The sequence below is a fragment of the Aristolochia californica genome, unplaced genomic scaffold (assembly GCF_029961685.1).
Source record: "Aristolochia californica isolate CCGP_79_NKW_82.1479 unplaced genomic scaffold, dmAriCali1.0.hap1 SCAF_2, whole genome shotgun sequence".
Classification (NCBI taxonomy): domain Eukaryota; kingdom Viridiplantae; phylum Streptophyta; class Magnoliopsida; order Piperales; family Aristolochiaceae; genus Aristolochia; species Aristolochia californica.
Genome location: NW_027181881.1, coordinates 41,878,286 through 41,906,257, shown reverse-complemented (window position 1 = coordinate 41,906,257; position 27,972 = coordinate 41,878,286). Strand labels below are relative to the sequence as shown.

At 38.6% G+C, this 27,972-nt stretch overlaps 4 protein-coding genes across 4 annotated transcripts; 1 reads left to right on the top strand and 3 right to left on the bottom strand.

Moving 5' to 3' along the window:
* Positions 1 to 183: 183 nt before the first annotated feature.
* LOC137955092 (U-box domain-containing protein 35-like) lies at positions 184 to 8,067 on the bottom strand. The gene is made up of 11 exons (XM_068801966.1): positions 7,878 to 8,067; positions 7,522 to 7,643; positions 7,213 to 7,334; positions 6,680 to 6,867; positions 6,529 to 6,571; positions 5,890 to 6,319; positions 5,705 to 5,806; positions 5,225 to 5,614; positions 4,323 to 5,007; positions 626 to 888; positions 184 to 414 (listed from the first exon to the last, which is right to left on the bottom strand). The coding sequence occupies exons 1-11, from the start codon at positions 8,065 to 8,067 to the stop codon at positions 184 to 186; spliced, it is 2,766 nt and encodes a 921-aa protein (XP_068658067.1).
* A 1,787-nt stretch (positions 8,068 to 9,854) lies between these two features.
* Positions 9,855 to 10,451, top strand: LOC137955091 (ethylene-responsive transcription factor ERF017-like). The gene has a single exon (XM_068801965.1). It carries the CDS (start codon positions 9,855 to 9,857, stop codon positions 10,449 to 10,451), a length of 597 nt encoding a protein of 198 aa, XP_068658066.1.
* A 4,573-nt stretch (positions 10,452 to 15,024) lies between these two features.
* Positions 15,025 to 15,606, bottom strand: LOC137955090 (ethylene-responsive transcription factor ERF017-like). The gene has a single exon (XM_068801964.1). The coding sequence runs from the start codon at positions 15,604 to 15,606 to the stop codon at positions 15,025 to 15,027; it is 582 nt and encodes a 193-aa protein (XP_068658065.1).
* Positions 15,607 to 20,837: 5,231 nt separating this feature from the next.
* LOC137956768 (beta-galactosidase 7-like) lies at positions 20,838 to 23,646 on the bottom strand. Its single transcript, XM_068804385.1, has 6 exons — positions 23,539 to 23,646; positions 23,362 to 23,457; positions 23,098 to 23,277; positions 22,929 to 23,021; positions 21,304 to 22,847; positions 20,838 to 21,225 (listed from the first exon to the last, which is right to left on the bottom strand). The coding sequence occupies exons 2-6, from the start codon at positions 23,455 to 23,457 to the stop codon at positions 20,838 to 20,840; spliced, it is 2,301 nt and encodes a 766-aa protein (XP_068660486.1). The 5' UTR covers positions 23,539 to 23,646.
* Between the last annotated feature and the right edge of the window lie 4,326 nt (positions 23,647 to 27,972).

The following is a 27,972-nucleotide window of genomic DNA, read 5'->3' as shown; positions in this document are numbered from 1 at the left end:
CTACGTTAGGCCGAGTGATCTACAGAGCACCGCATAAACCAAAATTGGAGCATAACTTGGTTGTACTTGTCAAACCAAGCTCGTGGAGATTGCTTCAAACCATATAAAGATTTATATAAGCAACATACCAACTCCCCCTCAACCACATAACTAGGTAGTTTCTTTATATATATCTCCTCAATATTACCATTTTAAGAAGGCATTTTTCACATCGAGCTGATTAACCGACCACTGAGAATTTGTAGCAAGGGAAAGTAAAAGGAGGACAGAATTAAACTTGGCAACATGCGAGAACGTCTCCTCATAATCAACCTCGTAGCACTGACTATAGCCCCTAGCCAAAAGCTGGGCTTTGAGACGGACCACAAAATCATCTAGATTTTGTTTCACCGTAAAACCCCACTTACAGTCCATCTGTTGTTTGGCAGATGGAAGAGCACCAAGTTGTCATGTCTGATTCTCATAAAGGGCCGTCATTTCTTAGTCCATTGCCGTTTTCCATCCCGGACGGAAAAGGTGAAGTAGCTGCGACGATACATGTTATAGTGGTAGCTACAGTAGACTGCCATCGTGGTCTGTATTTTCTAAAGTAAGTCAAAATTCTCCTAAAAAATAATCTTCTTGCCTGTGTGTTGCTCAAATTTTCCCCCATCTTCTTCTTCACTAGTTGTGGAGACTTGATTTGTGTAACCCAATCGAGTACGCCATGAATTTTCTTGTATCTCTTAATTGAGTGATTTATATTTCCACAATGAGTACAACTCCGACCATTGTCAGATCGAGAAGAATTTAGACCAGACTTGCTTCCCTTGCCACGACCTCCTTTATTATTTCTACCTTGACCCATATTCGTGGAAACTCCAACTCTATTGTTGGAGTACATAGCCGAAGAAACATCAGTGTGTGTGGTGGAGGATGGCTCCGGGATACAATGAGTACAACTCTGACCATTGTCAGTTCAGGAAGAATTTAGACCAGACTTGCTTCCTTTGTCACGACCTCCTTTATTATTTCTACCTTGACCCATATTCCTGGAAACTCCAACTCTATTGTTGGAGTACATAGCCGAAGAAACATCAGTGTGTGTGGTGGAGGATGGCTCCGGGATACATATCAATGTAGCCGATATATCATTAAAGGAAGGAATGATAGTAGAGCTAAGAATTTGAGACTTAACTACCTCCAAATAATGCTTGATATTAGCAAGGTAAATAGAAGCTATTAATGCCTCCCTTTGTTTCTCCTAGACCGTAATAATTGTAGAATAAGGCTGGACAATCTTCCATTCTTGAATAAGTCATCGAAATCGAGCGAGATAATCATGTATAATCTCTTCCTGATTGGTATTATACATATTTTGGAAAACATTGTATAATTTTTTGAGACTATTAGCTCTGGAATATAACTTGGCACAAGTATTCTATACATTTAGCAGCCTCGGGATGGACAACATTGTTGGCAACATTTTCTTCCATATTATTAATCATCCAGCTCAGGACTTGTGTATCTTCTTTAAGGAGAGAAATTATCTCATACTAAAGGAAATCATAGTGTACCAAAAAAGTTGAATGTGAATGTATATAGATTCATTATCATAAAGAGTAAAATAAGAAGATTTAGTTTGCAAAGTGGAGGTAGGTATTTCCAAGAGAATGGTTTTACTAGGTGCATGCATGAATATGCACTTTATGTAAAACAAGAAATGGTGGATTATTTTTTGTTTGTGTCTATATGGATGATCTTATTTTCACTGGAAGTAATCCAAGAATGTTTGAACACTTCAAGAAGATTATGACTCAAGAATTTGAATGAGTGACATTGGCCTCAAGTCGTACTACTTGGGAATTGAAGTAAAACAAATGGAGGATGGAAGTGATCAAGAAATTCAACATGGTGAATTGTAACCCCGCCAATACCCCCGTGGAATGTGGCATGAAGCTTTCTAAAATAGACGATGGAGCAAGAGTAGACCCAACTTTATTCAAAAGCCTTGTGGGAAGTTTGAGGTACTTGACTTGTACCAGGCCTGATATTTTGTTTTCAGTTGGAATTGTGAGTTGATTCATGGAAAATCCCTCTGAAATGCACATGAAAGCAGCTAGAAGAATTCTTCATTATCTCAAAGGTACCTTTGACTATGGAATTTTCTATTCATCTTCAAAAGAATTCAAGTTGAGAGGGTATTATGATAGTGACTATGCTGGAGATATTGATGATAGAAAAAACACTACTGGGTTTGTCTTCTTTTTGGGAAATAGTGCAATTTCTTGGTGTTCCAAGAAGCTACCCATAGTCACTTTCTCAACATGTGAATCTGAGTATATTGCTGCAACTTCTTCTGCTTGTCATGCAATTTGGTTAAGAAGACTATTAAAGGAGCTCCATTTAGAACAAAGTGAAGCAACCAAGATTATGATAGACAACAAATCGGCACTTGCTCTAGCAAAGAATCCAGTGTTTCATGATCGATCCAAGCATATTGATACAAAATATCATTTCATCCGAGAGTGTGTTGAAAAAATGGAAGTTGAGATGGAATATGTGAAGTCACTTGATCAAGCTACTGACATTTTCACAAATTCTCTCAAATATGAAAGTTTTCAGAAGCTGAGAATGTTGATCGATGTTGCAAAGATATCAAGTTTAAGAGGGGGTGTTGGATATTAAACTTGACTAGAATCAAAGAAATATTTGAAGGGACTATTCTCATTTAAATGGTGCGAATAATATGTCATTGGAAAGCTATACCTATCTAGGTTCCAATGAATCAGACCATTCGAATAGACCGTTTCATTCGCTTAGGCAAAAATGGGGAAAGTTGATTCCTACCTATTTTGCGAATCATCAACTTTCCTCGCGTGATGCGTGTTGCTTCTCCCCCCCCCCCCGAAATGAAAAATTTCTCCTCATTCGCTGTTCTCCTCTCCCTCTCCCTCGGCCTTCATCTCCCGACAATTTTTTGCCCCATCTTCTTCTTCCTCTCGGCCTCCCTCTTGACCTCTGTTGCAAAGCACGAGAGGTCGACCCACTATCGCAGAGCCTCTCGGCTTCTCTTCTCTCTCGGCCTCCCTCTTTTCTGCCTCTCGGCGTACCGTCGGAGCGTCGTTGTTGCCCGCTGGCCCGCCGCTGAGGAAGACGATGTTTAATTTTTCCTAAGTTAGGAAAAATTAAACCATCGTCATAATTGGTTTAATTATCCAATTGATTAAACCATTAGTTTTTCATTTTTTGTTAATATATTATTAATTAATAATATGTAAAATATACATTATGTTATTGGTAAATTAAAATATTTATTTTTTTATTATGTATTTTTTTATTTTGTATTAAAATAGTGGTTTTTAATGCTAAACTACATCTTATGTTATTAAAAATAATTTATTTATTTATTATATTCACTTATGTTATTTTTAACTTTATTTATTTATTTTAAATAATTTATTCTAGTCACATGTAATTATTGTTTTAATTTATAATAAACTATAATCATTAAGTAATATAATATATTTTTTCATTAATTAGGATATTAATATATTCTAATACTACACGTTAAATCACTTATAAGTGTAGTAACCATATTTATTTTGGTTAATTATATATTTAGGTATATGTTCTATTTAAGTATATTATAAAAGGTTACTCATTCTCTTCTTTATATCATACTTTTCATTTGGGGGCACTAACACTGGAATTTGTTTTCTCCCCACTTGAACTCGTCTACACTAACACCCAAACATGAGTTGAAGTTGAATCAATCCATTTCAGTTTAATTCAATTTTTCACTTCAATTCAAGTTCATTGTGGACTAACCCCCCCTAAGTAATGCGGGGGGAATTCATTCCACTTCATTGTGGACTATAACCCCCCCTTGGTGGAAGACAAAAGAGTTCAAGAAGAGCAGTAAGCTTAATTTTATATTACATATGGCTGAAATTTACTGTGAATCCTAGGTGCTTTCCTCACGAGACTCTTCCTTCGCTGCAGATCATGTCTCCCGTGAGAAAGTGGAATCATCAAGAGGTGCCATAATTGCAGATGCCGGATATGCTCTCTCCATATCACTGTCGATCATAAAACTTGAACCTTCAACAGAAGGGATGCCGGTGACTTTCTGCAGCAAATGCCATGGAAAAACATATATCTTTTAGTTGCAAAACTCACGTACTGCTTTATGATAATACGATTCCATGACTCGATAGCCCGAATCACCCAGATCAAAGGAACAAGGACGACAAGAAAAAATCCAGTATAATTCAATTAGGTCCTAACCTGTCGATGCCATGTGTTTGCATGTTGGAGATGCTTCATCGTTGATGATGAATCAGAGGCCACTGCCCTCAGACGGTTGAGCTCCGGCAGTATATCAGACCCCAAATCTGGGCGGTCTTTATGCCGCAGCTCCGCGCACTTCAGTGACAGCTTTGCAAACTGAATTGTCTCTTCCAAAGGCCAATCTGGGACTGATGGATCCAACATATCCTCAATCCGATCCATCTCTATTGCATCCTCCATGTTATGTGCCAGGCCCATAGGCGGCTTGCCTGTGATAAGCTGCAGGAGGATAATTCCAAGGGCATAGACATCAGACTTGATTCCTAACATACCTGTCTTCTGGTACTCTGGATCAATATAGCAGAATGTCCCCGCTGCAGCAGTCATACGGTACTGAGTGACAGAATCAGCTACAGAAGGGGGGATCAAGCGTGCGAGGCCGACATCAGCTATCTTACTGACGAAATTGTGGTCAAGAAGAATGTTCCCTGGTTTGAGGTCACGGTGGACGAGAGGTTCAGGCTTATTTTGATGAAGGAAAAGGAGGCCCGTTGCTATTTCAGTGGCAATCTTGAAACGAAGCTTCCATGAGAGAGTAGGGGTGTTGTCCCGACGAAAGAGACGGTCTTCAAGGCTTCCGTTCGACATGAACTCGTACACCAGGGCTCCATTATCAGGACAAGCACCCATTAAGAGGACCATGTTAGGATGACGAATGGAGCTCAGTACTTCAACCTGACAAATTTTGATCTTATTATTGTTGGGTCATGCAGGTATTTACAGGATAGCTTAGTTCCGTGAGTCTGATTCTGACATTTTGTTACTCCATTGTGCAGGTATCCATGTACAGCATTGCCTTGTTTAATTCATTTCTGACGTTGAATTCTGCTTGAACCAGGAGATAGAAATATGCAGTACTGTTAAGATGAGAGAGAAATGTATGAAAAATTACCTCTTGATGGAATTGCCTCATTCCTTGAGCTACATCAGAGTGGAGAATCTTGATTGCAACAAGAGTATGATCAAGAGTGGATTCGAATACAGGACCATATCCACCTTCCCCAATTTTGAGGGCATCAGAAAAGTTGTCCGTTGCCATCTGGATCTCTTCAACTGTATATCTCCTATATCTCACAGTGGCATTGAAATCATCATAAACTTTCTGGTTCTCCCTTGTCATAGTTTTATTTCCTCTGTTATTCTTTGTGGCCACGTCCATCTTTTGCATACTCTCTGCTTGAAGCGCTTCCCTATTTCTGATCCATTGATCAGGCATTTGATCAATTGCTCCTCGAGAAAACCTTCGCTCCTCCTCAGCCTTCTTTGAAGCAAGATCTGCGGCCTGCATGGAGCAGGAAGTTATTACAAAATCTTCTTCTCATCCAAGAATTCCTCCTGGCATTTGAAAAAAAATGTTGTTATGGTAAGTTACCTTCTTTTTCACATTCACGGCTTCCATTAGGACATTATCATACATTTCTCTTGCTTGCTGTGTCTCAAGCTTTAATCTCATCATCTGAGCACTCATTTCTTCCTGCAAATATCAACCTTTCAGCACCCTCCATGAGAGAGAGAGAGAGAGAGAGAGAGAGAGAGAGAGAGAGAGAGAGAGAGAACCATCGAGGGCCTTGAAGAACCAACGGCTTCCTGTGATATTGGAGGTGAATAGCTATTCCCATAAGATTGCGGTAGGGGTGGTGTGAAACGAGTATAAGATTCATAAGTACTGGAACCAGATCCATTCGACAAATAAGTACTACCAGATTTCATTGACTCAAAGTTTCTCTGTTCGTCGTGATGACATTGCTCATCCTGCCCATTTGAACCCCTCATCCATCGACTCGCACCATCACCTCGATCATTTACAAGATAACCGAAAGGCCGATCATTGTTGTTCCTAGTTGGACTCGGACAAGAATTCACGCTCTTGTATAGGAAATCGTTATACTCTTGACCTCCTTGGCTCATTCTCATGTTCACCCTTTCATTCATCTTCCCATCATAAGCCTTTGGAACTCCGCCTTGACGAAGACCATTCCTTGGCTCTCTGATAAACAGAAACTTAAGTCAAGCCTCAGGCTATACATAAAATCCTCGAAATATTATTCTTCGTGATAGCATTGAAACAGATAATATTTCGAATCATTGGGTAAGTTCTCAGAAAATAAATGCCTTTTAAACAAAACTAAACTAAATATGTCAGTACTGAAGGGAAGTGTTCATGAAAGATTAATTTTTTTATACAGAGCTGCTTACATGGTCTCTTCTACTGGCTGTGGCAGTCGAGGTATTGGTTCACCTGTACATTACACAGAAACTGAAGGTAGGGATCCCAAACATGCAAAAATAAATAAATAAATAATGCAACAACTTAGTCCAGAACATAAACAAGTAGCTAGGGACAAACTTTTAACAGATTGATACTGATTTTCATTTGCTTCAAATTTTTGACTTGGTTGGCTGGCAATCGGACGCTTATTGGGGTTAGGAGCTGGTCGAATTGATGATATCTTTCCTTTGGCTATTACGTAAATGGAGCAAAAGTCCGGTGCAACCTTTGAAACAGATGTTGGAACATCCGCTTGCTTAAAAGTTCTGTTGTAGAAAGAAACACAAGAATTAGCCTTTACTCGGGAAGGATATCTATATCTATCTATCTATCTATACATATATATATAATGAGGGCTGACCCAATACGAAAAATCATTTTTGCATGATCGGACGACTGAGATAGCCGTTTCGCATGTTTCGCACCAAATGGTTTTTCATATTTGATCAACTGTATATATATATAATATATATATAATTGAGTCTATGAAACATGATCGAAGGATAATCTCAGTCATATATGAAGACATCAAGATGACTAAGGTTACATAAATAGGCAGACCACATTCTTCATATACATACCAAGTAAGACCGAAAGGGAAATATAGATACCTCGTAAATGCATTTCTATTTGATGTTCCAAGGACAAGCTTATCAACAGAATGATGCACCAGATAATCGATTATTGCCTTGGGTACTTCTGAGTCATCCACAATGACCTCCTTGCATTGTAACTTCATGAACATAAAGTAAGAAAGAAAAAGTTTAACTCTGAAAGTATAGGCTGGTAACGATAAGAAAGAAAAAAGGCAATAATGGAGTAGCTTTTTCTTAGTAACGTTCTAATACATTTCCACAGTTTCAAGGTAATTTCCAGCCAGATGATTCCACAGGCTCTAAATGTTTGAACAAAAAGCTTACCCCTCGCCTACTGCAGAAACATTGAAATGGCAGAAGTAGTTCTTTTGTTTGCATGTCTAGCTGATGAAAGAATGCAGCTGCAACTTCCTCATTCACATTATCAATTCGTAGTTGCTGACCAGCTGCATACGGAAAACAGTGCTTAAAGCTTTAAGTTTGGCTTATTGAGGTGGGAGAAAAGGGAAAGCGAAAATGGGGTTTATGAACTAAACCCTATTTCCGATTGGCTTAATTTCAACATAAGCTAGGGGCTCAAATAAATAAGTTTTATAGACCCAAAAATGGCTGGAATCGAGGGCTTAGAGTGCATTAATAAATTCCCTTTCTAATTAACTAGAAAAATAAATTCTACTTACTCGGGGTTGCGAAAGTGGTGATTTTTTTCCGAATGTGAAGAAGATGAAATATATGGCCTTTAGATATGAGATGATCAGCGGCCCACTTGAGAGCATGTTGACTAGATTTATCAGCATCTACTGCAACAACAATAAGACCATTGTTGTCCTTCTTAAACTGTGCAGAATTGGCTGTTCCAACTTTCCACATTACGAAGATGTCAAACTTTTACGTTCTTCCTTGTTACCGCCTCTCCACCCACCAAAGCCTAAAGGTAGCGCAGCTTCTGTGCCTTGAAAAACTCTTAATCTGTCTCAAAGGCTTTGGAGTTTCGGGTCTTGGGAGGTTAGGAACCTAAACGGAGCTGATGCAGTTAAAGAAACACAAGGTAAAGAATTATCACGTTTCGATCGTAACTTGCTGAAAACTCTTTAGAAAGGCCTCAGGAATTCCACCGAGAAGTCTGAACTCCATATCCGAGAACGCAGTCTTCCATTATCCACAGGAGACCTCCTTGATTTGTCGATTCTCGCTCGCATCACCTTCAGCTTTCAGTAGTCCACTGTCGCGGTTTCTCGAAAGCGAGAGCGGTCTGGATCAGAATTTTACAGAAGCGTCTTGTAATGGTGGATGGAAGGAGAGCGAACGTTAGCGCAGAGAGGAACAAGTAGCGGAGCCATTTTGTTGAGCTGAGCGATTTGCTTAAATTAAGCATTCTGTTGTGTCGGCCCTCGTATATTGGAGAAAGGAAGCAGAGAGCCTAAAAATTGCATGAAACAGAACAGCCAACCTGGTCAGTCCGCGGGTTTTGACCCTTTCGAGCCCACAACAGCACGCGCTTACCTCAAGAAAATCTTTTGACTTTTTGACCATGGGACCCACATAGCATCCATGATGCTTATCCAAATCAATTCTTACACCTTCGTTCGCCCACAATAGTTATAACTGAACAGATTTGTTTTATATATTTCTATAAATAAGTTAATTAGTTTATAAATCAATTATATATTTTTTTATATGTAAAAATATAATTCCAGTAGACTATATTGGTCCAATTTGATTCGATCACCATGCGCAAACATGATTAGAGCCTTGAATAACTTGACAAATAATTTACAATCTCTCTAAATTGACTTGTTGGAAATGTTTGTGGGCACTTGCTAGAAAAAGGATGAACCTTTTTGCAATTAAGATAAGGGCAAAAACTTCTTCCTCCTCTACTCTAGTTTGGTGGTGACGAGATAAGGATGGGGATAGGGACATACGGTGCTATGGTCAACCTTAGTTATAGATGTTTGTGATCTACAAGTCCGCGTGGACTAACAAATTCATAATCTAGCCAATACGTGGGGCCTCATGTAGTGACCTTTGGGTGTGGGGTATCCCTCATCTTGACCTTTTGTTCAGGAAAAGCTTGAGCAAAGGACGGTTAATCGATCTTAGCTAATTTGTCATTTGCCTTAACCTCGTTATTTTTGTTTGCTCTACCTGTTAATTCCAGATTAGACACGACTCACGTGCCTCTAAACCAATTTAAAAAAGCTTATGGAGGGAAGCATCTTTACACTGCGGATCGGGTACTGCCACGTCGCACACCTGATCAGTCCATGTCACTGTCGGACGGCTGAGGCAGCCCCAGCTGTCGATCCGTAGGGGAATGGTCAGACCCCAGATATTTGACCACGTTGTCAACCTCGGCAACCGACGCGTATGACCTTTTATTTGACTATTTTGACTATGTGGCATCCAGATGTCATTGACTTCCTAAGTAGGACCGAAGGCTGTCCTTGGCACTACTCTAATTCCCGTGCTTCACTATAAATACTTGCCGCGGTTGCCACACTCCCACTCCGACCTTCCAGATGTTCGCGCTCGGATTCTAGTCTGTCGAGACTGGAAGAAATACTGCTCTGTTTTTTTTTTTTTTTTTATTTCCCTCCAAAAATCTACTTTTGAAAGATTTCAAAACGGAGATCAAGTAAACCCTGAGACCGTCGATGTCGTCGTCGGAGAAACGGCCGAGAGTGGAGACGGGGGATAGCTCGGGCGGGAGCTGTGGTGGTGGCAGTAGGTTTAAGGGCGTCCGGATGAGGAAATGGGGGAAATGGGTGGCAGAGGTCCGGCTACCCAACAGCAGGAAGAGGATCTGGCTGGGATCCTACGACACTCCCGAGAAGGCCGCACGAGCGTACGACGCCGCCGTCTTCTGCCTACGCGGCCCCGGTGCGACCTTCAACTTCCCGGACAATCCGCCGCGCATACCGGATACGGAGAAGCTGACCCCCGTGCAAATTCAAGCTGCCGCAGCGAGGTTCGCACACGAGCACCAGTCAGCGCCGGTGCCCAATGATACGATGAGTGCGTCGAGGGAATTTCAGATGGATGGCGGTAGCAACACAGAACAGACGCGGTGGCCGCCCGTGGCGACGTCGATGTCCGGCAGCGAGGCCTCGGATATGGAGTTATTTGGGTCGGACTATGGTGCGTCCCCTCTTGAATGTTATTTCACGAGAGCCGAGGAGGAGGAGGAAGAAGAAGAGTATCCATGCGACGGAGGCGCTTTGTATCAGCAGCCGGGACTGTGGAGCTTCTGAATTCCGATACTCGAAATCTTTAGCTTCGTAGCCAATAAGACTTTTTTATTAAGTTTTTTCCAGTTTTTTCTTTCACTTAACTAAAGGAAAAGAAGGAGAAGATGGCCGACTTAATATCCTTTTTGTTTTATTATTTTATATTTTCTTTGTTTACGAATTTCTGTACCTCAACTGGTGCAGTCATCACTCTAAAAAGACCCACGTGGGAACAAAAAAAAAACTCTCATGATAAACCCCCCGAGATGACGCGCACGATCAAAGTAGACTCCTTTAATCGATTCGTTGTCTTTCCCTCCTCTTTAACCTTTTTTCAGGGAATGCACGTGTTCAATGCCCGGAAATGGGTCTTGGAAGGATCCCAGAACGACAACAAGACCTCCCAGAACGGCAATTGCGTCCTTCCGCAGCTTTATTCATTAAAACTTTTCTCTCCGTTTTCCTGATAAGCCAACGTGTTTATCGTGAGTTTTTACTTGCGTACTCGTTGACATGACTACTGACGAGTATCGAATCCTCGCTTTTCGCTTCTTTTGAAAAATAACGGCAACGGTTTCCTGTCGCTTATTTATCATATGCGGAGTATCTTTGCTTTTCTTTCCTTTCCCTGTTTTTGTTCCATGTCTCCATTACCATTATTTTAATGCTATTTCTTAGATTAGGGAGAAGACCCTCTCGATTTCTATGAAGGAAAGACGTCATATTGATATCATTATTAACTTAGTGGTCATCCAACCTAGTTGATCTGAGTTTTATTGAACTTGATCATTTCTTTAGTGTTTATGATCATATTAGTTTTTCATAACATTGTAGACACACAAAATTGATCACTTCTTAAGAAACCAATGTTGGTCTTATTTGAACTCTTAGGACCTAATATGAAAAAAACCAAAGAGAGCTGGTTGATTCATTGGATTCAATTGCTCCTAGTCCCTGGTATTGGTTAGAGCTCGGCAAGACCTGGAATGGGTCAAAACTCGCATGGTGATCAACCCATGATTGCCAATTGATCAATTGATCAATTGAATTGCGTAATCAATCAATTGAATCACTTGTGGTGTGAGAAAACTCTCCCCTGTACGACTTAAAAAGAGGGAAAATGTAGAGAAAGGGAGAGGTTGATGGAATATAATCTTTATGATAACAAACTCAATAATTTAACCATAGATAGGAGTGTAAAGCTTGTGCAAAAGAAGGGCAATTAAGTTTTTTTGTGCACAAGGAGTCAACCCTATGCAAACGAGTCAATTGCATCATCTTGAAAAATGAAGATCAATTCAAAAAGTATGAGTCAACCATTGAAAATAGAGAATTTTAAACCAAGAAAGGACTTGAGCCCTGTATGAAGTAAAGAGCTGCTAGAGAAAAAGGAATTTGAACCTATGAAAGGATTTGACTACATGTATATGCTAATAGAAGCAAACCAACTCCTATTCTTTGAAAAAAGAGTCGAACCTAGTAAAGGAGTCAACCCTTTATTATAGTAAAAATTCTAAGGATGTCAAGACTAGATCTAGATTTTTTAGGTCTCCGAAATATGTAAGTGACCTACAAACATGTTTAACAACAAAACTAGGATTTAGTGCATATTTTTTTCATAATTTTCCAGACTTGAGTTTCATCATTTTATGTTAAATAACAAAATGGTCATTATCCAACCATAACGACTAATTTTTTAATTGTTGGAGGCCTTTTTAGTTGATAAAAACTTGTCCAAATGAAATCTTTCTCTTGTCAAAGCGAGTTTCAAAGCTCCCAAGTGTCCTCACAAGTTTCCGCAAGTTTTAGCCTACTCCAAAGCTCAAAAAGGAGCCAAATCTCATAGCTCACTCTATAGAGTTGTATCTTAGTGCTTGTATTTTTAATTTTGATTTGAATACTTAGATCATCAATTGTTGAGTTTGTGTCAAGGGAATCTCAAATCATATTAAATTCAACATTGTTGTAGCCATTAATGTGGCATTTATTCTAGAACCATACATTACTTGTGCTGCTGAACTGCTGGTTGTTTCGATCACCTTAGGTTGAGTGTAATCAATTAAAGAGTATTATTGTGCTTAAACTGAAAAATAAATAACCCTTACATTTGTAACCCAATATCAATGTGGATAAGCATATTGGTAGTTGTTGAAAATCCTTTCAATAGATTTAGGCATTCACCTAGTAGTTCTCAACTGTAAGGTTGGACCAATGCTATGATTGGACTATTGTAGTCTATTGTCGTAGATATCGTTTAGCTAAATTAAGTAAATACTTTTAACTCCGAGGTGAAAAATCCTTCAGAGTAGATTAATAATCTCAAATACTACTATGGACCATTATAAAGATCTCTCGTATATTGATGATTATATGATTAGTTTGTTGTGCTAATTGATTGACTTGATTTCGAAGTGCTATTAGAATAAAGTAAATTATTAAAAATTATAAACCTATTTACAACCCCTTACCTTAGCGGGATCTAACAAGTGGTATTAGAGTAATTATACTCTAAAAGTTTGGTAAAACCTTCAAGTCAAGTATCAAAAGATACGTCTACAACTCATTCTAGCTCATCTTAAACTTTTGCGAGTCGCATGTGTTAGGAATTAGACGGCCTACTTTCAAACTAACGAGAATAATAATAATAATTGCGGAAGAAAGAAAAAAAAGAACAAAAAACAAACAACAAGATTTATACAGGCTTGCCTCAAGGTAAGACTACGTCCTGTCTTCCACCGCTGTAGTAATCTATTATAAAGATAGAATAGTTTACAAGAGAAATTGCACACACTTACAGGTGTTTTCTCTAACCTCTCTCAAGCTGCAACTCCTTCTCGGTGATTATGATCTTCAAGGTGATAAAACCCAAATAATGGCATCCCCATATATAAAGAGAAAATTAGGATAACCGGATTACAAGTATGAAATCTCTAAACTACCCTTAATGTCACAATAGTCAATATACAGTAGACCCGCACGAGGGCTCCACCTCTGAAGTCCCTTCCAACCCCCACAGTGAAGGTCAATCCGCGTCAGAGGGTAAAGTGTTAATTAGGCTCCACAACTTAATAGCATGTCTCCCACAAATCTTTGTTCTTTGATTAAAATAACTACAACCTTGAAAGTATAGAATGAAACACTTTCTATTAAGTTATGACTTTGATTAATGAGAAATTACTACACAAGGACTCTATGTTCTCATGAAAAGAGAAGGAATAAAGAAGTAGAGAAATCTCCAAAAGAATGTGCTATAGAGCACTCCAAAGTCATTGGTGTATCTAGTGGCAAAGAGGTGTGGGATATACTTGTAAGTTACCCATGAGGGTACCTCTCAAGAAAAGACACTAAAGTGAACATATCCCTTAATGAGTATGAAGACTTCAAAATGAAACCTAGTAAATCCAATGAAAGCATGAGTGAATGATTCAAAGGAATTTTAAGCAAATTGACCATGCTTGATACCACCTATAGTGACAAGGAAAATGTTGATAATGTACTTAGAAGCCTACCCAAGGAATGCATGCTTAGGGTAACAACCATAAATGAATTTAGGAGTGTTAAAGATGTTATTCTAGAGAAATCGATGGGTAATTTTCTTACCCATGAGATGATTATGAAGGAATATGAAAATAAAGAGAGTAGACACAAGAAAATAAATTATTTTAATATAGTTAAAAATTTAAATAATTTTAAATATAAATTAATTTGATTAAAGCTCTTTTTAATGGATGTTTAATATAAAAAAATTATAAAATAACTTAATAATTGAAAGACAACTATTTGATTACTTTGCCACATTAGTTTAGAGATTAAAACATATTTATTATATAGTTTCTATCAATTTAAAGGCTCAAGCTATTTAGGGGAATATGGAAGTGACAAGGGAGGAAGGAGCTTATAGGTGGACCATCACTCTTCTCCCCTTCCTCTTCAAATAAGAAGTACATATGAGGGTGCCCCCTACCATCTTAATGCATGAAGAGTGTTTTTTTCCCCACACTAGAATTCTAATTCACATGTTCAAGAATTGAAGTAGAGTTACAAAAGTTTTGGATTTGTCAAATTCTCAATGAACAGTAATTAGCCCAATACTAACTGTGGAATTACTATCTAACATGAAATGGAACTCTAATTCCACACCAGTTCCATACTCATTGATGCCATATTTTGTAATTGGCGTAATCCAAATCTTCACTTGTTCATGAGGAGATAAAGAAAGGCTAATTAAAGCTTGTTTCTTTACATGGAGAAGAGACTCGGACTGTATAGAAAAGACGAGCTGAATTAACAATAATCTGTGTTTTTATTTGGGTATAACCAGAGTTAGCGATCATCTCTTCTCTGGTAAAAAAAACCACCGTACACCTTTACAAGAGAATTGGGTACAGACGCCTAATACAGAAATGGATTGAGAAACAAAGTTACACATCGGCCCTTCCAGTGATTCACCGAAAAATGGAGAATGCACCAAAAGGAGAAAATGGGTCATGGAATTATACAACCGAAGCTCCAGTCGCATCTATATTCTTTTTTCCGAGAGAATTGGCAGCTACTCCGGCTACTAAAACTCGCCGGCCTACCAAGTCCTCGTTTGGACTCAAAAATTCCAGAGAAAGGATTGTTGGGAGTAGCTATTGTCAGCCCCAAAATCCGCCTCTGCAAGCGGCGAGAAGATATCTCCCGGCATATAATCCAACTCCCCCGGAAAAAACCCGAATTCCGATCCGCTTGTGCCGGTTTGAACATCCAGCGGAGCCAAAGAATCCAAGAAGGATGACCAATCGACAGTCGCGTCACCATCCGCCAGAAACCCTGCGTCCGAACCTGAGGAGGGCGACATAGAATCGAATGTAGACGTGTCTTTTTCCGGCACCGGAGGCGCGTCGTTGGCGAACCTCGCGGCTACGGCCTGAATCTCGGGCGGGCTGAGGAACTGTCCTCCGGCGATCTCCGGGGGATTGTCCGGAAAATTGAAGTCAGAATTTTTGCCGCGCAAGCAAAACATGGCGGCGTCGAAAGCGCGCGCGGCCTTCTCGGGTGTATCATAGGAGCCAAGCCAGATCCTCTCACGGCTATTGGGCAACCGAATCTCCGACACGTATTTCCCCCATTTCCTCTTTCTTACCCCCTTGAAGCGTTGATCGCTCTTCCCGGAGTGCTTATCGGCTGTCGGCTTCATTCTACGATTCGTTATTCTTGTTTTCTTTTTCCAGCAGCTTCTGGGTCTCCGTCGTCCTCACTCCTCACTAGTGAGCAGCGTTGCTTTGTTGTTGGCGTTTGGCGGCTCTGTGTCTGCCTTATATGCCGCTCCCGCCGTTGAACCTGAAGCAGAGTGGAGGCGTGTTGATTCTAACTCGGACCCAAAAAAGCGTGACACGTGTCACTCGTCTTCTCTAGATGGAAGAGGGATACGCGCGTACGCGGATATCTTGCTCTTTCACGGATGTCCATTTCAGCACGTGGATGTAATGTTGCATTTTCAGGAAATTATCTGAATATATAGTGTGCTAATGAATGTCACATCATAAATACCTTTTAAAAAATGTCAAAACGATTATGCTAAAAAAAAATTATCCCCTTAATTCAAATAGAAATATTATAGAAAATGTGACACCCGTATTAAGTCATAAGCAGGAAAGTTGCATTAGAGATGGTTTCTGGTCATGGGCGAGTGGAGAGAGCGCGTAGGAAGAATAAGAATTCTTGACCGTCGCTCTCTCAGGTGGGTTAGATTTTCAAACAGAAGCAGCCATGGAACTCTGCTGGGTGCGACTTCTCGACTCCCGTGACGCAGGCCAGTGATGAAAGTGTGAGAAGATTGATAAGAGGAGGAACGATCAAAACGCTGCGGTGTCTCCAAATCATATGAAGAGGATTAATGCGTCTCATTTAACATAATTCAGAGTATTCTCCTACTTTACAGAAGAATTGAAGCTTTGTAATGTCATAAATACCATCCAAATGAAGCATAATTTTACCCTTGAGGGGGTTTATTATAGTTAGATAATTGAATGAAAATAAAAGGAGGAGGCATGGTTCGATTATTGTAGCTGCACGAATGTTAAACGTGGATGTTGGGTCCAGAAAGAGGAAGCTGTGGCTCCACCTCGCTGTGTCAATTTTGTCTGCACCAAAAAAGGTCACGTCTAAAATGCAAGTTGACGCTTGAGTCCTAGTTCAAAGTCAAACGCCTGAGCCACGGGCTTGGGACATCTTTCTAGAAAAAAACGTTACGTCACGCGGCTTCACTTACCAGGCTTGCGTCAGCTTTTGTTTCTTACTCTGACGTGTCTCCTCGCTCATACCCTCTAAACATATCAATTACACTTGTAATTTAATAACAGTTGGCACTTAAAAGTTGCAATTAATCCAATTTTGTCCCATATAATTTTAAATTTCACATTAGATATTAAGGGAAAAAAGTACCTAAAATTTTCATTTAATAATTAAAATTAAAATTTTATAACTTAAAATTTTATTTTTTTCTTATTGTACATTCTTTTTTATCACAATGTTTATTTTGATTTTTTTTAATTTTTATTATTTTTTTAACAAAATAGAGATAATAGCATTATTGCTAACAGAGAGAAAGAATAGGGTTACCCATTAAGAACCCACTAACAAAGGTATCAAACACATTCACAACTAGTTGTACTTTGGGAGTAAGGGTGGCATCGGGCTGAGCCAAACTCGAACCTACATATGATTAAGTTTGGCTTGATTTGAATACTTCGAACTTCAGTTCGAGCTTGACCTCAGCCTCGGGCCTGAAATTGGAATCGAGCTGGAGCCCAAAATTTTTAACCAAGTTTGAGTTTCAACTTATATTTAAAACTTCAAAAATAAAAATAAATAAGAGAATATTGTGATGACCTTGGTACCATAATTGTAAGGTATCACATAGGAGTCTTAGACTTTGTAATGGAGCATACTAATGTATAATAACCAAGTTAATAGATCTAAAAGAAAGAGTAAAGTTCTCCATCAATAGTATATATTCCATTGGCAAACAACAATATTAGATATTGAAGGACCTAAAAGGGTTGAACGATCGATCATCTTTTGAGGTTTGAGGTAGGGGTGGCTTCGAACCGAGCCGGCTCTATTCGATTCGGTATCCTTGGATCTCAAGCCGAGTTCGAGATCCGGGATCTGCTAGTTTAAATTAACGAGCCGAGCTCGACAAAATCCAGGTTCGGCTCGACGTCTCGTGAGCCAGCTCGTTAACGACATGAGTCGGGATCGGGAGCAGGGGAGCAGGAGCAAAAGGGAGAGCGAGAGGGGAAAATTCTTCATCCCTTCATCACCGTTGAGCCCTTCCCGTCGGTTGTTGTCGCCACCTCTGTCGACGTCGACAGCTGCTCGCCAACCGCCTTTGTGGTCGTCCGTTCGATTTCTTCCTCCCCTCGCCTTCACCTCTATTTTTGTCACCGCCGCTTCCGTCACCATCGCCTCCGTCATCCCCGACGACAGGTCCTCACCGGCGTCGTAACCCCCTTCCCTCCGTGTTATCTCCGTGGAAAACCACAACAAGATACCTAAGTCCTCTCCTCTTCCCCCCCCCCCCCCCCCGAAGATGATTTCACACGTGCGATTTCGCATGTGCAAGATCATAAAGTGAAAAAAAAAACTTTTTCCTTAAACTCTCCTTCCACATGGCTCTTGAAGAAATAGAAAATACATTTTAGTAGAAATAAGTTTCTAGGGGCTATTAATGTCTTGTGTTTTTTGTAAACATTTTTCTAATTGAAATTTTTTATTAAAAAAACATATAATTTTCTAAGTAAGATTTTCCTGCCAAGATGGGATAGAAAATCGTATAGAAATTTTTTGAATAAGTATTTGACAGTTGATGTTGTAATACTTTTAGCATGAGGCAATTTTCATTGCAATTTGTGTTTGACATTTTATTTGATTAAAAAATTAACGATAAGTATAGTAATATATTAGATTGATTATTATTTTTTATTTATTTCCCTATAAGAGGCAATAAGAGGTCTATTTAAGTTTCCTCAAAAAATTTAAAAATATTTCTTTTAATTTTCTAATAAGTCACTAATAGTAATAGGATTTTATTTAAAGGTTTTTTTTTTTTTGGAAATATGTATCATAGGAAAAACATTTCTAGTTTTTCCTAGAATATAAATTTTCAACCAAGGGCACTAAGGAGGCCATAGTAAATTTATGGCCAAATTCAAAATTTTCAAAACAAGCTAGACAACATTTGGAGTAAAAAAGATTAATATTGGTGCATTTTAATCCATTATTGAAATTCAATCCTGAACCTCCCCTATCATTCTTTTTTTAAAATGTATGCATAATTTTATATATAATTTATTTGACATATATTTTATATAGAGTATTAAATGTAGGTTAAGCTCAAACTTGGCTAGAGCTCGAGCTCAAACTCAGTTAAAATTATTAGGCTCGAGTTCGATTACAATTTTAGGTTCGAGGCTAGGGTCGGCTCGAGCTTGAGTTTGAAATATTTAAATCAAGCTTGGCTTGAACAAGGTTTGGACTCCTGGATTCGATGTCACCCTTATGCCCAATTTTAAGTAGAGGTCATTCCCAATTTTATATAAAATGTATGCATAATTTTATATACAATTTATTTGACATGTATTTTTTGAAAAGTTTTAAATGTATGTTGGAGCACGAACTCGAGACATATATTTTTTGAAAAGTTTTAAATGAATGTTGAAGCTCGAGCTAAGCTCAAACTCGGTTAAATTTATTAGGCTCGAGTATGAGTTCGAAATATTTAAATCAAACTTGGCTCGGCTCGATGCCACCCCTTTTTTTGAGGTAAATAAGAGTAACTATGAACCAGCTAAAGAAGGAATTGATGAAAATAATTAGAGTAAAAAGGTATTTTGGTAAAAAAATATATATTAATGAGTCGGCTCACAAGCTAGCAGGCCAAGCTTAGAAAATCTCAAGTTTGGCTTCTTATACTTAACGAGCTTTATATCAAGTTTGAGCTCAAGCCAAGCTCAAGTAAAAACTTGATTGAGCCAAGCTCAAACAGTTTACTTAATTACCAATATATTGCATGTCATTTTTGCTGTGATAGGATATTTTAGTGCATTTTCTCTTTGCCAACCTAATATATTAAATTTTCTCTTTTGTACCTCTATAACGTCGACAAATAAGTTCTTTTTGGTAGAGATCCAAATTTGATTTTTGGTTTTGGTCAACCAATTCTTCCTCAAGAAAAAAAAATTAAATCTTTACTCGACCTCACAATTACTAAATGAAGATCTGCACTGAAGTTGACCCACTAGAAGTACTTGTAGACCCTCTTATGCCCATATTTTTAGAAGATCTTTCACTAAGTGAACAATAGCTCGAAGGATCGCAAATATTCATTGTAGAGAACCTCTGAATTTTCCTCTTTGTTGACCATAGACATTGTTTTTTATGATAATAAAATATAATTGAACTAATAACTTGCAAATCTAAAGTATTTTTTATGCTTCACCTTCAAGAGCATCTCAAGGTCTAAAGCATCAAAGCCAAATTGAAGACCTCAAGCACATTTGAAGAACATCTCTTGAAGAAGTACCCACAAGAAAGAAGACAACGAGAAGATTCGAGTTCAAGCATTATAAATAAACATTTAAACTCAGACAATTTTTGTAAGAGAGTATTCTGACTCATATTCCTTAAGTACTTGTGAGATCGGAGTTTTAAGATATAAATTGCATATCACTTAGAAATATTTTAAATAACTAAGAGAGAAATTCCCATGTTTTTTAAAATATACCTTTTTTGTTTAGCATTGGAGTGATCGATCGATCACTAACTGTGATCGATCATTCCAATGCCAGATAATTATACTACTTCATTAGTAGTAAAATCGGCACGCAAATATGGGATTGGGCTTGGGTATTGTATATACTGAAAACGTTGCCCCACACGTCAAATTCAGTCCAATTAGTTGGTCCAAACTCCATTAGGCCTGTTCGACATTGTTAGTTAGGTTAATTAAGATTGTTAGGGGCCGATGCTTGTTATGGAGGATATGAATCTAGTCCAATTAGAAATCAAACAAGCGCTAGGAAATTACAAAAACTACTGGGAAGGAAATATTCATCCTTCATGAGTACTTATAACGTAAAATATCAAAAACACCTTTTTATAGTGAATTTTTTTTCGGTTTTTATGTTCTTACAGATTTATCAACTAACCCAACGAATTAATCCATGAAAGAGCCAAAATGAAAGAAGATTATAGCTTATGAGACAAGAGTGCGGGGAAAGAAACAAAATCCGTCTCAAATTTACTGAGGCAGGAACAGTGGAAAACTAAGATGGAGTAGCACCTTCCATCTTACTGTCAAAAATGACATTCAAGAATGTCTGTTATGATAGAGCCTATCAAATGGTCTCCCATGACTCATCGGATTTAGCATGTGGCCTGCACAACCAGCTTCTTGGGGATGCCACCCCCACAACTGCTATGTCCCAGCACACTATCATTCACGTCGATGGAACAGCTAGATTTTCCAAGACAGGCTTCCTTCACTGCAGCCAAAGCGGTGTCAGTGTCACAAGACCCCTTTTGGAAGGATCCACAGGTCCCAGTTGCATCTCCGTAGCTCGCGAATTGAACGAGAGAAATGGTTCTAGAGCCCTGGCATGAGAGCTCCAATTTGCCACCATCAGGCACAGAAGCGCATGCAGTTCCTACTGCAACGGTTTGGAAGTTGATAGCCGAAGGATTGCCACCCATTTCCTCAAACAAGACTAAGGTATTGGTTCCTGAGTTAAGGAATGATCTGGGCACATGATACCTGTTACAGTTGTAGATGGATAAGTAAGTAAGAGGAAGGCAATCAAATGAGAAATGCTTCTTGATCTGAGAAGATTACCATCTTTGTGTAGGAAGACCACAATCGGTCCGACATCTTTCTGGTTTGTACTCTCCTCTGTAATCACATCCAGCACAGTCCGATTTAGCTGTGAAGTTGGTCCAGTACCGCCCAATGCTCTGTCCGTTCACCCATGCTTGCCCCTTGCTCATACCTAGCAAGTCCACAACCACCGGCTCTTCTCCTTGAGGAATACTGAAAGTAGTCTTGTACCATGCCAACTTCTTATTAATGGGAAGACGGCCAGAATGCCATTTAGAAGCTAATGGAGAGTCGTCGGAGTAGATCTTCTTATCTTCGCCGACCATACCAATCTTATACGACCACAAGTTCGATGACAAGTCGAAGGTAACATTTTCACCCCCGTCGCCATTTCGAATCAACTTAACTGGACCTCGTACGATTCCAGTGGGAACCAAGTCGAAGAAGGCACCGTAGTTGGCGTGGCCAACAGTTGCACTGAGCAGAGTGACGACGTTTCCTTTTGCTTTTGGGTGAACTGGTGCCTCGAATACAAACCTGTAAGTGCCATCGACCCCGTATTGTGTTCCAAGAAATTTTTTGTTGAAGAAAGCATGAAGGACATGACCAGTTGTGTTGACACTCAAAGTAAATTCCTTTTTGTGCTTGATGTCTGCCTTACTAAGTTCAACAGTAGTCATGTACCATAAGTAATCGCTCTCGTCCCCGGTTGTCATGAGCTGTTCAGCTAACCCCGTTCTACTGGATGTGCCTTTTCCTCGTAGGACATCTCTATTTCTCTCGTTCCACCATTGCCACGTTAATTTCTGGGAGTCTGTGATCGGCTTCTTCGACATTAAGGACGTCTGTGTCGTGACTTTAGCAGTGTTGTAAGCTTCATTTTTGCAGTCGGGAAGGATGCTAACAGACCACCCGGGCACTAGGTGGCTGTTTCCTTCGAATTTGACTTCAAGATCGCCACTGTTCTTATTAACGATGAAGCAGCCCGAAGTTTCGTTAGTAGTGTATTTTGTCACCCAAGCATCAGCTTGTAAATCTGTTCTTGAAGCCTCGCCCTGGGTGAGAAGCTTCTCCATGGATTTGAGGGCAGAATGGAGTTGCTTGAGATGACCCCATTTGGGCTGTCTCAAATTCCCGTATTCATCCAGTGGTGCGTCGTAGTCATAGGATGTTGTGATGTATGGACCTCCAGAAGTACGTCCAAAGTTGGTTCCTCCGTGATACATGTAATAATTTTGGAAGGTTCCCTGATTTTCAAAGAAGCGAGCGACTGCATAAGCAACATCCTCTGCTGGTCGGGTAGGATTGCTTCCTCCCCATGCTTTGAACCACCCAGTCCAGTTCTCCGTCCACATCTTTGGTGTGTTGGGATTAGTAGGCTGGAAGTTGTGGCAGTAGAAACCATTGCAAGTGTTGATCATCGGCGGAGGAGCATCTTCTTGTTGGCACATGATCCAGGGCACACCAACATCAAGGGATTCCGCCATTTTTGCACACCATTTGATGTAGGCCTTTCCTTTTTCTCCGTAGGGTCCAGCAACATTTCCATACTCGTTCTCAATCTGTCAAACGAAATTAAAAAGGAATTAGATAATAGTCATCAGTGGAAGAGAACGGAAGCAGAGGTGGAATTATAAACGGACCTGTGTGATGATGATAGGGCCCCCTTGCGGTGCCAAAAGGTTTTCCTTCTTCACCATCTCTACAATCAATGTGGTGAAATTTTGCATCTCATTCTGCAAAGAAATTTACTGGTTTAAGAAAGAAACTAGAAGAAGAACCAAGTAGTTTGTACTGAGAAATCAAAAAGACCTTATAAATTTCATTGTCCGTCCTCAGCTCAATTCCTTTCATCTGATGCAGCCAACGAGGAAATCCTCCGTAGTTCCATTCGGCACATACGTAAGGACCAATTCGCAAAACCGCGTATAACCCGGCTTCTTGAATATTCTTTAAAAACCGGATCAAGTCCAAATTTCCTTCGAAATTATACTGTTATAGAAGAAATCAGAACGTATCTCAGACTGAAAGTATAATACATTCAAACACCAAAAAGATCGATGAGAAATAACATGCCTCACGATAGCGGGGTTCATGCACGTCCCAGAACACATACGTTTCAATTGTATCGAGACCGCCTTCCTTTGCCTTCTGGATTAGATCAGGCCACATCTGACAAACAAAAACTATTTAGCATATACGACTTTAACAAGTTTCTTCGGTAAAACCAGAAACATGGTTAAGATATTTCACCTCAGCAGTGCTTCGTGGGTAATGGATGGAGCCTGAGAGAAGAATTCGCCTTTCTCCATTTATGATGATAGCTCTACCGTCAGAGGAAACATCCGTTGCCAACGACAGAGTGAAAAAATAAAAACCTACCAGTAATATGAGAAGGAGATTTTGAGTTTTGGTTCCCATTACCTCTCACAATTCTTTGCTAACTTGAAATGAAAAATTAAGGAAAACAGAAACGAGAAAAACGAAAAAGGAATGAGAAATCACAGTACTAAGGAGTGCATTTATAGGTACATAATTAACCTGTGTCCGGAGAAATCTTAGCGAGTGTTGCCAATGTTAGCTTCTTCTAGTTGCTGGAAATAAGAACACTATCCTGCATTTTCTTTCGATGGGTTTTTGACCTATAACTTTGTTGAAATTTTCTTTGCATGACGATTTAAGTTCTATAAATAGAGTTTTTTTTTTTTTTTTATCTTGGTTGGAAAATCCTTTCCCTGACCATGGATGATAAACACATTATGAGACTGGAAAGTCGATTCCAAGCAATTAATGAGGGTATTTGATTGATTCAACAAAAAAACAGTTTCTATTATTTTGGTTGCTGTCCAGTCTTGAACCTAAAGAATCAGCTCTTGACTACTCAGCAAACTAATCACTGACGTCCGACTGAATTTCCAGGAGAATTTAATGTGAGAACTTCATAGTTCATACTTAATCAAAATAAGCTTTCCATTGTGGCAGGATCCTTTAATTAACGTTAAAAAGCATGAGCTTTGAGCAAATCATGACAAGACCCATCCAGAATAACAATGTTTCAGATTGTTTCTATTCTTATCGTTTCTTCATATGGCATCAAAACATCACAGTTTCAAAATCCAGAAGAAACAAACCAACATTCGTAGTCTTTTTCACTCCTGAACTCTCCCCCTTCTCTATCATCCTCATTATCGTCTAAAAATGAGAATTTTCTACCTCAAGAGCAGTCTCTTGCCTTGACTTACTTTTCTATCCACTTCTATTACTTCTCTTGTCCCAACTATCAATAAAATATTCTGCTCACTATTAATAAGTTCACTACTAACAGTAATTGTTATCTTGGATTTCATCCTAACCATTTTATTTTTTCTTAGAATCAGGTGACTGGACTAATCTTAGCAAGGGAGCAGCAGTATCAATTCACAAATCTCACTCCGGCTTCTCTTGCTCAATAAAGAATGCAATGCTTCTGCATGATTAGGCCACCCCTCCTTTAAACTAAAGAGATTAGAGATTATTTTATCTTCCCTTTGGATTAGGAGATAAGATCTCTGTTTCAAATTGTATTTATCTATTCGGTTTGATGATTGTATTTATCCCTACGGATTAGGAGATTACTATTGTAAATCGTGTAAATACCACTATTAAATCAATGCAAAGGTGTTGTTCAGTTCATCCTCTCATATGGTATCAAAGTAGATTGATTAATCCCCTTCTTCCAATTTTTAATCGCTTCCTCTATCTCTCGTCCCATAACGCCTTCTCTGCAAATCGCCACCTCGGTCGAGCTTCCGTACACCTTCGTCGACCCTAACTAGCCACTAGAACGGAGTTTCAAGGTTGAAGATGAAGCACAAGGTTGAAGATGAAGTGCATAAGTGAGCCGCACATGTGACTTTCACACGTGCGAGAAAAAAAAAATGTTCACTATTTATCAATTCCAGCTCACTACCTATTTTACACACATCGACTTAGCCAAATCAATCACATGTCTACTCATGCGGGCACCACCATGGCTACCAACTCAGGTGCCCCAACTTACACCAAATGTCATCGACCTCGTTTATATCTAGGATTTTGTCAGATTTTTAGCATCCAAGGGCACTCGGCTAAGCGATGCCCATCATTTCAACTCGTACCAATCCAACCCACTAACATAGGATTTTTACATTCTCATACTTTGGCAACACTATGGCAGCCCTGAGCTCATTATGCAGCTAACGTCACCTCCAACATTCCGGTTTGGTTACTTGATAGTGGAGTATCTCACCATGTCACAAAAAGACTTGAGTAACTTATCTCTTCATACACCCTATACTGGCTCAAATATTGTTATGATTGACAATGATACTAGTCTCTTTGTCACCCACACTGGTTTTTTGTTTCTTCCAACTCTCACTACTACATTAACTTTGAATGATGTCCTTTGTGTACCAAACATGCAAAGGAACCTAATTTATATCTCTCAATTTTGCACTACTAATAATGTATCTGTTGAATTTTTCCTATCTTCCTTTCATGTGAAAGATCTTCACACGGGGATAATCCATTTGACGGGCAACACTAGAGATGGAGTGTATGAGTGGCCAACTTATAAATCTATGTCTTCTCCAATTCTCGCCTTCTCTCAAGTCAAAACCACATCATCTAATTGGTATCATCGATTAGGTCATCCTGCTCTTCCCATTTTGATACACATTCCTTCTAGTTATCATTTAAACTTTTTTTCTTTTGTGCCAAAAGAATTTTCATGTCATGCATGTGTTTGCAATAAAAATCATAAAATATTTTTCTCAACTTCATCTCTTAGCTCGACACAACCACTTGAAATTATTATTTTTATTTATGGACTTCTCTGGTTTTGTCACAAGATAGTTTCAAATACTATATCATTTTCATTGATCATTATACCAAATACATATGGTTTTACCCACTCAAACAAAAATCTGAAGTTCATGAAGTTTTTCACTGTTACAAAGCCATTGTGGATTATTACTTTAAAAAAAAAAAATTATCACATTCTATTCAGACAATGGAGGAGAATATGTGGGCCTAAAAAATTACCTTTCTTTAAATGACATCTCTCACCTAACCACCCCATACACATGAACACAATGGCTATTAAAAAAGACGACATCGTCATATTGTTGAAACTAGTCTCACCTTACTTTTTCATTCCTCCCTTCCAATTACCTTTTTGGTCCCATGCCTTTGCCACCGTTGTCTATTTAATAAACAAAATGCCAACCCCTATGCTCACTCTATCATCTCCTTATAAGTTAATTTTCCACCAAACGCCAAATTATTCTAAACTAAAGATTTTTGGTTGTTTATGCTATCCTTGACTTCGTCCATATACATCTTTCAAACTTGATCAAAGGTCTAAACCATGTGTATTTCTTAGTTATTCTTTATCTCAAAATGTTTACTATCTATTTTACATGCCAATAAAAAAATTTCTTGTGATACTAATGATTTTGATCAACTTGTCTTAGTTATGAAACGGGTAAGCATTCCAAGTGGCCTTGCTATACAACGGGTAAGCCACTCATATGCTTTAATGGAGCTTGCTCTTATGGTTAATAGAGAAATATTTTGAAATTTTTTGTAAATTAGTAATCAAATTTATATAATAAATTGGTAAATTAATGAAAAATCAATCAAGAGAAAATCTCTTGATTTGTTTAATTAATTTAAATCATGTGATTATTTTAATTAATCAATAACAATTGAATCCATGATTCAAGGAATTGGATTTTCTTATTTTCCTATATAACGGTATGAAATTGTTGAAAGAAATCATTCTGATTCAATGAAAAATTATCCTACTCTCTTTCCATCTATGAATTAGGCTCCTAAGCCAACCATGTAAAATTTTCTTGTGCATTTTGGTTTTTTGTATGCCCGAACTTATTTTTGTATAAAAATTTTACATGATATAAAAACTGAATGTTTGATTTTGGCTTGATTTTTTCTTTTTCATTATTTTTGTATATTTTTTTATTTTCCACATTTTGTTTTCCTTGATTCAAATTGATATTACAATTGGATAGAATGGTTCATTAGACAGCTTTTCACTAACGGTAAAAAAAATCTTGAAACACTTCGTTTTCCTTTATATTATACTTTTTCTTTACAATTGAAGCAACCATTTGAAAGAAACTTAGGAGAATCCCACCATTTTCCCTCTTATTTTCTCAAAATAACCTTTTCATCACTCAACCACACATCAATCTGATGTGAGAGGGTTCAAATACAATCCAGTGTGAAGTTCCAAATCCTTTTGGCCCTTTTGAATCTTCCTTGGCCATCACCACCACCAATTTTTCTTAAGCATGTATCAAATAAATCAAATGAGAAGATTTTTCAAATTTTAAGCATGTATCAAATGAATTTTTCTTTATTCGAATCATGATTTTTCAAATTTTAAGTCAAGCAACAAGGAAACTAACCCATTTTATTCTCATAGAATCAAAACTCATATTTTGACTGCTCTTTACGTGCAACGACCAACCGCACTGCTTCTACTAAACTTGCTGGGATTGCAATCAAATCAAACCCTAAAAAGTATTTTTTAAGTATTGCACGATTCAGTTCACTATGAATCATGGTCTAAAATAAGAAATTGAAAGTTTGAGTGTTTCAAAAAGTTTTTCCGATCATTCCAAGCCATAAAAACTACTCAAAACA

Excerpts from the sequence above, each read along its gene's own strand:
- LOC137956768 (XM_068804385.1), bottom strand. The coding sequence starts at position 23,457 with ATGTGGCCTGATCTAATCCAGAAGGCAAAGGAAGGCGGTCTCGATACA. Across the intron at positions 23,278-23,361 it reads ATGAACCCCGCTATCGTGAG|TATAATTTCGAAGGAAATTT; the intron begins GCATGTTATTTC and ends CTTCTATAACAG. Across the intron at positions 22,848-22,928 it reads GCCCTATCATCATCACACAG|ATTGAGAACGAGTATGGAAA; the intron begins GTCCGTTTATAA and ends TTCGTTTGACAG.
- LOC137955091 (XM_068801965.1), top strand. The coding sequence starts at position 9,855 with ATGTCGTCGTCGGAGAAACGGCCGAGAGTGGAGACGGGGGATAGCTCG.
- LOC137955092 (XM_068801966.1), bottom strand. The coding sequence starts at position 8,067 with ATGTGGAAAGTTGGAACAGCCAATTCTGCACAGTTTAAGAAGGACAAC. Across the intron at positions 7,644-7,877 it reads CACCACTTTCGCAACCCCGA|CTGGTCAGCAACTACGAATT; the intron begins GTAAGTAGAATT and ends TTCCGTATGCAG. Across the intron at positions 5,615-5,704 it reads CCGTGAATGTGAAAAAGAAG|GCCGCAGATCTTGCTTCAAA; the intron begins GTAACTTACCAT and ends TGCTCCATGCAG.
- LOC137955090 (XM_068801964.1), bottom strand. The coding sequence starts at position 15,606 with ATGAAGCCGACAGCCGATAAGCACTCCGGGAAGAGCGATCAACGCTTC.